Here is a 13,411-nt window from a genome sequence, read left to right as displayed (position 1 = left end):
CCACAAAAATATTAAGCGGCACAATTGTTTTCAACATTGATAATATTAATAAATGTTTCTTGAGCACCAAATCAGCATATTTGCAAATCAGCACCTCTGGCCTATTCGGTTCTGCAAGGCTTGCTGAGCGTTTCACGTTGGCCTGAAGGGCGTTGCAGGCTATGTGAGTTCTTCTGCTGCTTATTGTCGCCATCGTCGACTCAGCAGCACACCATGCCAACTCCCGCACCCGCTCAGCCCCAGCCTAAAGCGGACCAGAGGTGACGCAGCACTTGCGCCAATTTAAGCGCTTTCCATTTTGAGCAGCCCAAGCAGTCACTAATGCTTCGGGCACGAGGAAGAGGGGGCCAAGTCCCGCCAAGGCCGGACCACCCTCAAGAGACCATGCGTTCACCTCCCAACCCCCTATCCAGTCCGGGCGTTGGAGGCGCTGTGTTTGTTGGTACTGTGTCCGCCATACCAGTCAGGCCCAACCAGACCTTCTTTCGCTGTTAAAGCGAGACAAATAAAAAACAAACACCTTCACAAATCATGAAGGGTCAGCCGCCAGCAGCGGCTCTCCAACCCCTCGCCGCCCGAAGCCAGGCATGAGAAGCCATTCCGGGGCGTGTCAAACTGGATTTTAGAGACGCTAAACCCAGATGAGGCTATGTGCCTAAGGTGCTCTCCACACCATTTAAGGCTCAGGTTATCTCACTTTCTGCTCTCCTCTCTGCTGAGGGTGAACAGACACCACACCCAATCCGCCCAGTGCGGGCCCTTAGGGTGTACATTGAGCGCTCTAGCCAATTCAGGCAATCGGAGCAGCTGTTTGTGTGCTTCGGAGGACGCTCTAAAGAGCTGCCAGTCACAAAGCAGAGACTGCCCCACTGGATAGTGGACACAATAGCGCTAGCCTACAAGTCACTGGACTTGCAGTGCCCCATTGAAGTGAGGGCCCACTCCACCAGAGGAATGCCTTGCTCTTGGGCATGGTCTAGCGGAATATCCATGGCTGACATCTGTGTGGTGGCCGTCCACCTTTCGCCGTCCACCTTTATCAGGTTCTGCCTTCAGGCGCGGGTTCTGTCTGCCTAAATCGGTCTCCGCCCTAAGAGTTTTTTCCTAAGGAGATAACCATATCCACAGGCTCCAGATCTGTACCCCAGCCTGCCATTTTTGTGTATTCTAAGTCCTTGCCTCCTCACTGAGCTTCTATTCTGCACTAGTAGCACAGCGTTTTGCAGTGCGTTCCCCATACGCGTCAGAGACAGAAGCAATGTGAAGTGAACTGTATTGAAAAGGGAATGCTGAGGTTACTAACATAACCTTGGTTCCCTGAGATATGGAAACTAGCGCTTTTCATCACAGAAATAAGTTAAATCTTAAAATATATTAAAATAGAAAACAGTGATTTTAAATTATACTTCACAACGTTTTTGCTGGATTTTGGACCAAATAAATGCAACCTTGGTAACCATAAGATATTGTTTTCAAAAACATTAAAAAAAAAAATCATGTGAACCCCAAACTTATGAACTGAGATTATGAAAAAAGTTTAAACATAGGACTGGGTGGTATATCAAATATTCACAAGATTTTTGCAGATGAAAAAATTAAAGTCAACACATATGTACTCAAGACCTAGAAAAACAAGGGAATAATCTAGGAATTGATTGGTTCATGAAAAATAGTTGTTTTAGAGGAGGAACAAAATATTATGATTTTATTAAAGATTGAATAATATATAGCATACAGTGGATATAAAAAGTCTACACACCCCTGCAAAAACAGTTGTTTTTTTGTGATGTAAAAAAAGAAAAGAAAGATAATTCATATCAGAACATTTGCACGTTTAAAGTAAAAATTACAACTTATGCAGTGCCACTGAAACCAAAGTTACACATTTCAGAAGAAAAACTCAGAATAACTAACTGCATATGTGTGAACACACTTTCATCATTGGGTATGTGGCTGTGTTCAGAGATAACTAATCATCTTTAGTCTACTGCCTTTGACGTAATAGTCTGGAACAAGTAAATATGCTTCCATCAGCCAATCAGCCTAGGACGTAAAGAGTCGTCAGTCAGACTTTTACAGTGTCAATAAATGTTTCTGGAATTGGATGTCCCTTCCAGAGCTGAATGCACAGAAGACCAACTGCCAATGAGATGTGTGAATGCTAACAGATAATTTTCACCGGTATTACAGACCTCCTTGGTTCAACCACTATCAACCCTAGTTCTTCCATCAGTGGGCAAAGCTTCAGTTGCTTCTGACAGAAAATAGCAATTTGGCAGCCTGTCTGGGGACATTCTTCTTCCCCTGAACTGTCTCTCTTTTAAGCAAGGTACAGCGAGTGGGTGGACGTCTGTGTGAGCTGGAGGGTGGAGGGGTGAAGCGAGATGAATGTGAAGGTGTGTGTGCGGATGTGTGCTATTAAGAATGTGTGTGTAAACAGGGGCAGCAGAGCATTCACACCAGTGAGAACGAGATGCAGCGAGACGCTCTGACTGGCAGACGCTCATGCTGCGGTGTGCTGTTGTGCTGGAGCAGCAGTAGTGTAGTGATGAAGTACACATAGGCTACGTTCACACTGTCAGTTTTTGGGATTGACAACCACATTTACTTACAGGTGTGAGACTTGAAATGCCCCGTTCACACAGTAACTTACAGTAGCATCTGTATGAACATGCAATGGAAGTCAAGCCTGTATTCTCTTACCAGACCTGCTGAAAAATCCATCATAAACCAGCATGATTTCCAAGCTGGTCCAGGCTGGTTTATGCTGGTATAGTGCTGGTCTAACTGGTGGACAAAAAAATAGTCATGCTGTTCTGAAGCAAAACAGAAGTGGTGAAGCTGGTTCACCAGCATGGTCTTGTAGGGTTGAGTGTGAGTAGGCCAGTTGTCTGTATGTAAACAATGTTTGGGGACAAGCATTGTTTCTGCTTGCATATTTCTATTTTTAACACAGTTATGTAAACGATAAAAAAACATAAGATTAAAGCATGATTTATTGAAATGTATAATTATAACTTTATTTATTTAGTTTCCTCTGTTGACAGTAGAACTGAATTTTAATTGTTTTAGTTATGGTTAAATTATTAATCAATGTCATCTGAAGTTTTAACTTTTTCAAAATTAAAATTCTAACTGGTGAAACGTTTCTAAGTATCAAAGGATTTGTTTTATGTTTCAAAGGATCTATACAGAAATCAGCTAAAAAGAGCTTGTGTACATCACAAAACAAAAATATTTATAGATATGAAAACAAAGAAAAAAGCCAAATAACAGCATAATCATAAGCAGATTGTTCAATAACAGGGTTTATGAGAAGAGCTCTTGCTAAGAAAGAGCTATTGATTATGAAAATTGTAATTTGCTGTTTTTAAAGACTTTAATGGTCATTTGGAAACTCCCATGTCAAAATCTAGCTGTCCGTCATTGATCCCAAAAAATGTTTATAGTAAAAGGTATGGGCCAAGGCCTAGGGCCAGGTGACCAACTAGAAGTCACATAACGAAACACAAATCACCATAATGGTGACTTCAAACAGACTTCAACAACTTTTAACACATACGTTTTTTTGTGGTCTTGCTGGAATCAAAAGACAACATATGCTGGTCCACCAGCAACCAGCATCCCATGCTGGGAACCAGCATGCAAAATTAAACTTATGCTGGTAACCAGCAATGCTGGATTTTTCAGCAGGGAATAACCAGGAACCAAAGTAATATCAAAGATGGCGACGTCCATCACTGAAAAGTCTTATCACTTTTGACATGACAAGAGTCCAATTGAGTCGCGAGGTTATCTGCCAAATCTTCATTAACCGACAGCAGCATACAGTACAGTATCTATGTGGAGAGTGGAGCATTTGTATGCACACTGTATGACGTGACAGACAACTAGTTGTCCAGTCTGGTTCAAGTAATTTAGTTTATATTTTAGTAATTTTTTTAATGTGCTTTTGTCATTTGTATTATATAGTATATATATATTTTATTTTATAATTTTATATTTTATAATTTTATTTCAGCTTTACTTCAAATAACAAAAACAATTAGTTATCAATAAAAACAATGGGCCAGGAGAACTGGACTGGAGTTCAAGGAACAACTGGAGACCAGGTGCAGGTAAAGACAAGGGAACAACATAAAAAGACTAAAAAGAGTACTAAAAAGTACTAAAACTCTAATAGTTAAGATCAACATGAAATAAAAATTGATACACCTGGCCTTATTGTGAAAGATCATTGCATGTTATTTCAAACTGTCTTCATAATCTTCACAGTCACAAAATGTAATAACGTGCTCCACCTCTCGAATAAATTTCCACATCACAAATACCTCTTGGTTTCCAGCTCTCCTCTCCAAACATCTGGTTCCATTATGGGATTTAACGCTCATTGTTCATGACACAATCAATTTGATGGACAACTTGTTTCACTCAGATTACGGAAGTTAAAAAGGAGATTAAAAGTAATTTTAGTTTACTTACACAATGGTTCAACTGTTCCTTCTCCAATAGTTTCTAGAAAGCGGAGCTAACTTTTTCCAGTTATAACAGTGATTATTTGTTTTCTCCAGAGGCAGAGGTTCTTGGAATGAGAAATGTGTAACAATTTGACCATTGTGTTCAGTCACACACAATAGATTCAGTGTGTAAGAAATGCTGGGGGGTCTTTAAACACTGTGAGTTGCTCTCACACATGAGCATGATCCTAATTATTTTCTCGCCATTCTCGTCTCTGCCTGTCACTGAGAGCAATACTGACCCCACATGGTGATGTAAAAACTGAAAAAAATGAGGAAAATGTGCACAAGCACACTTTTCAAGTCAAAAAGTATTTTACGCTTAAAATTATAAAACAGTTGAAAAATAAGACAAGCATTGTCAAACGTCAATAGATCATGTGATGAACTATACCTATAGCTACTAACTTCTGAATTCATATGTCCAGTAAAAATCACTGCAAAATCAGCTGATTAAAATCTAAAAATACAAAACTGACTCAGAAAAGTGAAGTCAGTTCTGAACTAAGATCCAGCAGTTGCTTTCAGACGCCACTGGTTTTGCTAATTAGTTTTTTAAAGCGGATATTTATTGGGCTTCCAGTCAAATAAATTAAAGGGGCATTCCACCCATTTAAACATTGCTTTTTATTTAAAGTGGGTCATATATGTAGTCGAAATGTAAAATAAATTTTGAATTTGGTGCCTTCGTGACCGAGGAAAGACAAAAAATAACTTCAGGACGCATTTGAATGAAAGACAACAACTCCCACAATGCACCACATTGCACAGCTCCGCAAGCCACTCCCACTAATCCAGAACAGCGCATATCTGCCTATAAGAGAAATCACTCTTCCGTCTACAAGGCTAGCTACCACCAGAGCTTGAAATTCATTTCACACAAAATGTCTAGTTAGTTGGCGAACTCATTAGTGCATTACTCCTCGTTTGTATTTCTTTCGAAAAGGTGAATTATTGCATGGTACCTGGATGTTCAGTCAGAACATATGCGGTGCGAAACTAGGATAGTTCACAACACAAAAGTCCGTGTCCTCGTCTGATTCAGAGATTTCGTCCAGGCGAAATTGTCATCGTTGAAATTCTTTGCCGCAGACGGACTCTATCTCTGTGTTCGTAGCGGTTCGTAGTTGCATAGTGAGATCACCGGCGCCACCAGTCCGCCCTAACTCGAGCCAGTCCGGGCTCCTCGTCCGCGGCAGGCAGGTCTTCTGCCTCGGCTGCTCTTCGCTATAATGCGGCTTGTAAAGGTAGCCACAAACACCTGATTCAAGCATCAGACTTCCGAAATCCTCTTCTTCTATATCATATTGAGCACTCTCCTCCGCTATTGTCATAACTTTACATCTGTCTCCACAGCGCCTGTTAGCTTAGCTTCAAACAAGATGGAGGATATTGCTTTCAGTTTCAGAGAGTAAAGTCCCACCCACTGATCTGTAATAGGTACTGTTGTCCCGCCCCCTGGGAAAGATGAGGAACGAGTGTCTGTAGTCTCAACAGAAATCCCCCCCTCTTACACTTCCTCCTACAATGACGCAAAATGACGATTTTTGCGTCATTGTAGGAGGAAGTGTAAGAGGTAAATAACGGATTTCTCCCGTCTCAGGGGAAAATGAGAGTGTTGCACGACCATTCAACAGTATGACTGGGTTTCTAACAATGCAAAGCTTAATGCAAATGGGTGGAATGCAAAAATGTCCCTTTAAGGCACATTTTTTTAATTGAACTGCTACATAAAGTCCTTATATAATTTAAGACACTATTATAACATAATATTACATTTCTCTGTAAAGTTGCTTTGAAACACTGTGAAAAGCACTATATAAATAAAAGTGACTTGACAATCAGACAATGTGACTTAAAGGGATAGTTCACCCAAAAGAACATAAAAGAGGATATAATATGTCTTAGTGTTTTTGTCCATACAATGAAAGTCAATGATAAGCCAAACTGTTTGCTTCTTCAAAATATAATTTTTCTGTGTTCCACAGAAGAAAGTCATACAGGTTTGGAATGACAAGAGGATTAATGATTTTTGGGTGAACTATATCCCTTTAAAGCAGAACACAAGCATATATAAACATACTTGAAGTTGTCCGGGTGCTGGTTAAGGGCGAGTTTGAGCGTATCAAGAGCGTGTTGGTAGTGTTTCTGGGCACTGAGTAGTAGAGCCAGCAGGTGTAGAGAGTGCAGATCATCCCCACGAACATTCAGAGCCAACTCCAACGGCTTCATCGCTTCTGACACCTACCACAAACACAAGAGGTCACATTAGGGACCAGCACTGACTGAAATAACAGGCGAAATATTACACATACATTCAGTTACATGTTCAAAATATGATAAAATAATAATTCACACAATTATGTGACCTTGACAGTCATATTGAGTGTAAACAAAAGCTACAAAAATGCACAGTCATGCAAAATAAGGAGAGAGATTAATGTAAATTTCTTTTCTTGGAAGATATGAAAAACAGAAATCTGATATCATCATGCAATTCCGCATCTAGTCAGCAAGATTGACGTGTTAACATGCTAACCTGTCGAACCAGAGCGAGCTGCAGAGAGAGGCAGAAGGAGATCTGAGGGTCCTGAGGATCCAGCGATTGTGCTCTGCAATCAAAAAACAAGTCTATGTGAAGTCTTCATCAGTCTGACATCTGCCAGTCATCTCACAACTGACCCTTCGCTAAGCTTACACGCTGGAATTAACTGTGATGTTAAATTACATACGGGATTTGAATTTAATTTGAAACCGATTGCAACAGATTAGTGTAAATTAACAGAAACGATTCAATGTCAGAAGTTTGTATGACACCTTCTATTTGGGCAAGGGTTTAAAAGATTCCATTATTTTAATATAAAAAAAATATGCTTACTGTAAATAGTGTTACATTTACATTCATCAAATTTGTCATCAATTTCAGTGTTTTTTATATAGACTGATCAATGACGTGATCATTTTCTTCTATTGACAACACAAGTTTTTAATAGAAAGTATATATATACAACTACTGTTCAAAAGGTCAGTAAGATTTTTTTAAATAATTCATTTTATTTACTGTACCAATGACTCATTAAATTGATCAAGAATGGCAGTAAAGTCTTTTATATTTGTTACAAATGTCTATTTAAAATAAATGCTGTTGAACAGCTGTTGCCGTTTAAACTTTCTATTCATCAAAGAATCCTAAAAAAATGTATCAAGGTTTGCACAAAAATATTAAGCAGCACAACTGTTTTCAACATCGATAATAATAAGAAATGTTTCTTGAGCAGCAAATCAGCATATTAGAATGATTTCTGAAGGATCATGTAATACTGAAGACTGGAGAAATGATGCTGAAAATTCAAGAATTAATAATATTTTTGAAATAGAAAACAGATATTTTTAAATTGCAATAATATTTCACAACATTACTGTTTTTTATTGTTTTATCTGATTATTGATCAGATAAATGCAGCCTGGGTGAGCTTAAGAGACTTCTTTCAAAAACATAAAAAAAGAATCTTACGGACCCCAAACTTTTTAAACAGTGGTGTAGTTTTGAGGATAAAATTTATATCAGTGTGTTTTAATATTAATAACAGTTCTGCAATCAAATTCTAAACAACGGGGTTTAGAAAAGGCTTTAAGTGTCCAAACAATTCCAAAACAAAGTGGGTGGCTGAAGCCTCCTTAACACAATCTGAAGTGAAAAAGGTAAACATCAAGCGTACTTCCGGAGTGACTGCAGCGCTCTTCTGTTGAACTCATCGCGGTCTGCTTTCAGAGTGGCTGCAAACACACAGTTAAACAGTGAGTCACCGCAGACATGAGAGAGGGAGCAGAGAGCAGCTGAGGACAGCTGGGGGCCTGGCTCATTTTGTAGGTTCAGAGAAGGATAAACGGGCTTACCGTCAGTTGCCTGCATACTACGGCACAGTCCTATGGCCAGATGAGCTCGAGGAAGAGACTCCCCAGCACACTCTCCTAAAGCAACCACACCTGCTGCGAGGGACACTGCATCCTCCAGCTGACACACACATTTAAACATGCATTAGACATTTGGATGATTTATATCAGTGGTTATCAACTTGTGATAATGTGATATATTGGAGCTGTCGCGTAGTGGTTAAAGACCTAAGCAGGAAACTGAAAGGTTTGAGGAGTTTGAACCAACATCATCATTGACTATAAACTATACATAGCAGTCACTTTGAACAAAAGTATAAGCTAAATAAAAAATAACAATATTTTACATTACAATGTGTCACATGATCCTTCAGAAATCATTCTAATATGCTGATTTGGTGCTGAGGAAACGTATCATTATTATGTTGAATGTTGAAAACAGGTGTGCTTTTTATTTATTTTAATTTTTTGGGAAACCGTGATATGCTATGAACGCATTCAATTGATTAAAAGTGACATAAAAGAAATTGTTTTTAGGTTACAAAAGATTTCTATTTCAAAATTCAGCTTTGCCATAATAGGAATAAATTACATTTTAAAATATAATAAAACAGAAAACAGTTACTTTAAATTGTCATAATACTGACTTTAATTTACTCTTTTGTGATTTTTATTGAGCCTTGGTGAGCAAAAGAAACATAATTTAAACCCTTAAAAAAAAGTATTTATTCCAAATGTTTTATCTGTATAGCGTAGTGTAGTGTAATCATGCATTCACATTATATATCATTTATATGAGCATAAGAAGCTGACTTAATGTCGTATGATATTCATTAATTTAAAAGCTAGACATGCTGACATGAATCAGCAAGGACAATTGCCTGAGGAGAAGTCCTCACATTCCCTGTTTTGATGCAGGGATGATAAAGGGCTGCTCTGAAGTGTGACTGGGATGGCGTGCTATCTGACATTAAAGCCTATGCATTACGTTTCTGTGGCTATACAGCCCTATTGTTCTGTAAGCTTCTTATGCCATGCGGTCTGTATTCAGCACTACGCTTCTACCAGATGTGCCCTAATCTCAACAGGGCTGTAGTGTGTATTTGATTGATAGTGTCGTGACTGTACATTGCATTGTGTCTTATTAGTGTGGCAATGTTACTAATGTTGTAACACAGAGGTCACTTATTAGTGACTGAATCTGAACCCCATCTAAGACTGAGCGATACTGTACACTGAATATTATTTAAAAAAATGAAAATACAGATTTAATATTTCTCATACCATAAATAATAAAGTTATAAGACTAGCTAGTATTTACAGCGGGGGAAAAAAACTCTTCTGATTATTCTTTTCACTCCTCTATCAGAAATCTTGCGAGGAGCACTGGTCAAGGCAAATTTATGGTGAAATTATTGTCTTTCCACTTCCGTATTATGGCCCCAAAAGTGCTCACTGGACCATTCAGAAGCTTAGAATGGCGCCTATAACCAATGCCATCATTATGTTTTGCAACAATTAGGTTGCGAAGGTCTTGAGACAGCTCTTCGCTTTTACCCATCATGAGATGTGTCTTGTGTGACACCTTGGCAATGAGACCTTTTTGTAGGCCATCATTTGGGACTGAACCAGCTGTTATTAATTTCCACTGACAGGGGACTGGATTGCTTTTTAATTACTGTAAGTTTTCAGCAGTTGTCTTGGCTTTCAATGCCTTTTTGTGCCTCCCTTTCTTCATGTGTTCAATACTTTTTCCCTGTGTCATTTCACATTATTACACATAACTTAATTTCTGAACTTATTTTTGTTTGTTTCTTTGTATGTATGGCTTACTTGGGTTGTTACCAACATCTGGTGAAAATTTCATGTCAATAGCACCTTTGGAAATATATTTACTGAGAAAAATGATGACGTGTTCAATACTTATTTCCCCCGCTGTATATATATATATTAGGATTATATGGGATTTAGGTATTAGGATTTATGGATTTAAGGACTTATAGATGCCAAAATGAATGAATTTACCTGAAATGCACATTGCTTATTTCATTACATAGTCTTCATCATATTTAATCATTTTGCTGGAAAGTACACTATGATTCAAAAAGTTTGGCACTTGTAAGATTTTTTTATGTTCTTGAAATAAGTCTCTTATGCTCACTTAGGCTGCATTTATTTTATTACTATCAATGCTGAAAACAGTTGAGCTGCTTACTATTTTTGTGTAAACCATGATACATATTTCCCCCAGGATTCATTGATTAATAGTGCAGTATTCACTTTTGATAAATTTAATGTGTCCTTGCTGAATAAAAGTTTATATTTTTTATATTGGTAGTGTATGTTTAGAGACTGAAACTCTTGGAACTTTAACTGAATTGAATTGCTCTATAAAACTGTGACATTTTTTGTATATTAGATCTTTTTTTTTCTGCAGGATGAATATACATATTGTTCACATGTGCTTGGTGTGTTTCGCTCGCATTAAATTCAAGGCAGTCTTTAAATTGAACGGCGTCTTGTGGCACCATCCTAAAACAAAATCCCTTTCACGGACCTTTACCTTGACTGTCCCAAGCTGGTGGAACGACCTGCCTATCTCAACCCGAGCTGCTGAGTCTTTAGCCATCTTCAAGAATCTACTAAAGACGCAGCTCTTTCGCCAACATTTGTATGAACACTTACTATTCTACATCTATTATATAAAAAAAATCTATGCTACGTGTGCTGCGCTGATCTAGCTGAATTTGGTCACGACAATGCATATTGTTGCCCTATTGTTGATTTGACTGCCTCTATTGCTCTCTTCATTTATAAGTCGCTTTGGATAAAAGCATTGTCTAAATGATTAAATGTAAATGTTTTTCTCACCCAGTGTAGCTGGTTGATGCACACTTTTGCTGCAAGCAGAGGTGGGATGGGGTCCTGTGGTCTCATTGTCACACACTCTTTGAGGACTGACACTGCACCCTCATTCTGTACAATATCATTAACAATACAGGTTTCATTCATTTATATATGCAGACATGTAAGATAAACCTACCGTCATTTTAGTTTATCGCACTGTAGGCCTACATCTGTAACGTTCTTATTTGCATAAGGTTAATAACATTGATTGGAAGAGTGGAGTGCACAACGGTTATGCGTTTGAGACTTCTGAAACTTAATATAAATCTACGACAAAACACTAAAAGGAAAATGCAGAGTGGAAATTACCGTCACTGAACACTGCAGTTGAAAATTGAGGCAGTTGACGATTTGTGGTCAGTTACTAAACAAGTATCTGTAACTTTCTAGCACTGTGTTGTTTCACATTGTGCACTTATGGCAATTCAGACTCAGAGAGTCTAGATAGTTCAACCAAAAATTAAAATTCTCTCATTATTTACCCACCCTCATTCCAACCCGGATATACAGTATCTGACTTTCTTTCTGCAGGTGAACACAAAGATTTCTAGAAAAAATTATCTTCTGAAGGTCTTCTGAAGCAAACGATAGGTGGGTATAAGAAACATACTAATATTTTTTTAATACAAAGCATCACTTCTGGCAACTGTTGTATGCATATTCATGAGAAGGTCAAGTTTACACTTAAGGTAAACATCCTGTAAGCATGTCATGAAGCTCGGCTTAAGAGTGTTGTAAAGCTCACATGAGAAGTATTGTCCTCTGTGGTTTTGTGTCACTTCTCATGCAAACTTCACAGCCCGTTTACATCACGCTTCAATACATGCTTATGTTTACGTCAAGTGTAAACTCGACCCTCTCTAAAACATGCATAAGACAGTTGTCCAGAAGCGATCAGTTGGCCAGTATCACGCTGGGATTGTGCAACACACACAATGAATCTGCAGGCAGCTCAAAAACACTGGCTTTGAGGTGTTTTTTCATTCAGCGAGTCTTCAGCAATACTCGACCTTCAGTCAAACAACACCAAAGCATGTCATTTTCTTCTTAAGAAAAAAATTAAGAATTTCTTAAGAATTTTTCAAGAATTGCACTAAGGAACATTCATACAAACTAATTTAAAAACATTTAATTTGTACAAAACCTTATGTATTTTGTTTCTTTCAGTTATAACTCATTTATTTAGTTGATTTAGCAACAAAACATTGATGATGACAACAGGACATGAATCTCACCTTCCCACTTGCCATCAAAGACAAGCCAAGTTGGTACCAAAGATGAAACTCATTATAGGAGAACTTCATGGCCCGCTCCAAACACTGATGGCAAACAATCACACAGCACAGTCAGAAAAAAAAAACTTTGAATCAGGGAATAAGCCTTCCCAGAAACACTAGAGAAGAAATAGAGCTAAATGATAATGGGTCATTCCGTGTCAACTCAACCAGAGGTCCCCGGCTAAAATCTTTGATTTAGATTTTTTTTTTTTTCTGGTGAAATAAATAAATAAATGAAGAAGAAAGCCAAAATATTAAATGTCATGAATGTATATTAACTGAGTAATCCACTATTTTGTAGAGGGGGTCAAAATGACCTTTGAGCCAAATTACAGGGTGGGTAAAATGACATAATTATATAATTAAAAAATAATAATAATTACACAGAGATTGGTAGGTCTATTATTTAAATCTGTTGACTTTAGAAATCTTTGTTGCATTATATGCCAACGGTGACAGTTAAAAATGATAAAAAGCACTTTGCATTCATGTAAGTCCAGAAGTATTAAAGCTATCTTAATATCCCTTTAGATTCTGGTTCTTAACAGACTTTTCTTTTGGTATCTTAATTTTAAAGGCTCTCTATGGTTCAATCCCAGAGATATGGAGATCTTAATGTGGTTCCATAAAGTTAACTGGTCAATTACACACATTTTTAGTGGTCGAAAACCACTTTTCTTTTAAAGAGGAATATCTTAACAACAAATAATGTTGAAACTAGAAATGTATCTCATGTATTTTCTATCAACACAATTGTATAGAATGTTCCTGTCTGAGTGCCATAAAGATTGTATGCCTGTAACTCTAAAACTGTTA

The 13,411-nt window shown here is 37.9% G+C and overlaps 1 protein-coding gene across 4 annotated transcripts in view; it reads right to left on the bottom strand.

Moving 5' to 3' along the window:
- ttc7a (tetratricopeptide repeat domain 7A) overlaps positions 1 to 13,411 on the bottom strand; it is a 79,328-nt gene that overhangs the window by 29,494 nt on the left and 36,423 nt on the right. For all 4 annotated transcript variants that reach the window (XR_014603620.1, XR_014603621.1, XM_084093837.1 and 1 more), the window contains exons 11-16: positions 12,554 to 12,637; positions 11,283 to 11,387; positions 8,415 to 8,532; positions 8,237 to 8,294; positions 7,057 to 7,129; positions 6,601 to 6,761 (exon numbers count right to left, since the gene is read on the bottom strand). Coding sequence is in view for 2 of the 4 variants with exons in the window: in XM_084093837.1 (XP_083949963.1) it covers positions 6,601 to 6,761; positions 7,057 to 7,129; positions 8,237 to 8,294; positions 8,415 to 8,532; positions 11,283 to 11,387; positions 12,554 to 12,637 (599 nt within the window). In the remaining 2 variants the exon portion in view is untranslated. The remainder of the gene's footprint in view (positions 1 to 6,600; positions 6,762 to 7,056; positions 7,130 to 8,236; positions 8,295 to 8,414; positions 8,533 to 11,282; positions 11,388 to 12,553; positions 12,638 to 13,411) is intronic.

This window comes from Abramis brama (genome assembly GCF_963993115.1).
Source record: "Abramis brama genome assembly, chromosome: 19".
NCBI classification, from domain to species: domain Eukaryota; kingdom Metazoa; phylum Chordata; class Actinopteri; order Cypriniformes; family Leuciscidae; genus Abramis; species Abramis brama.
This window is presented reverse-complemented; position numbering and strand designations above follow the sequence as displayed.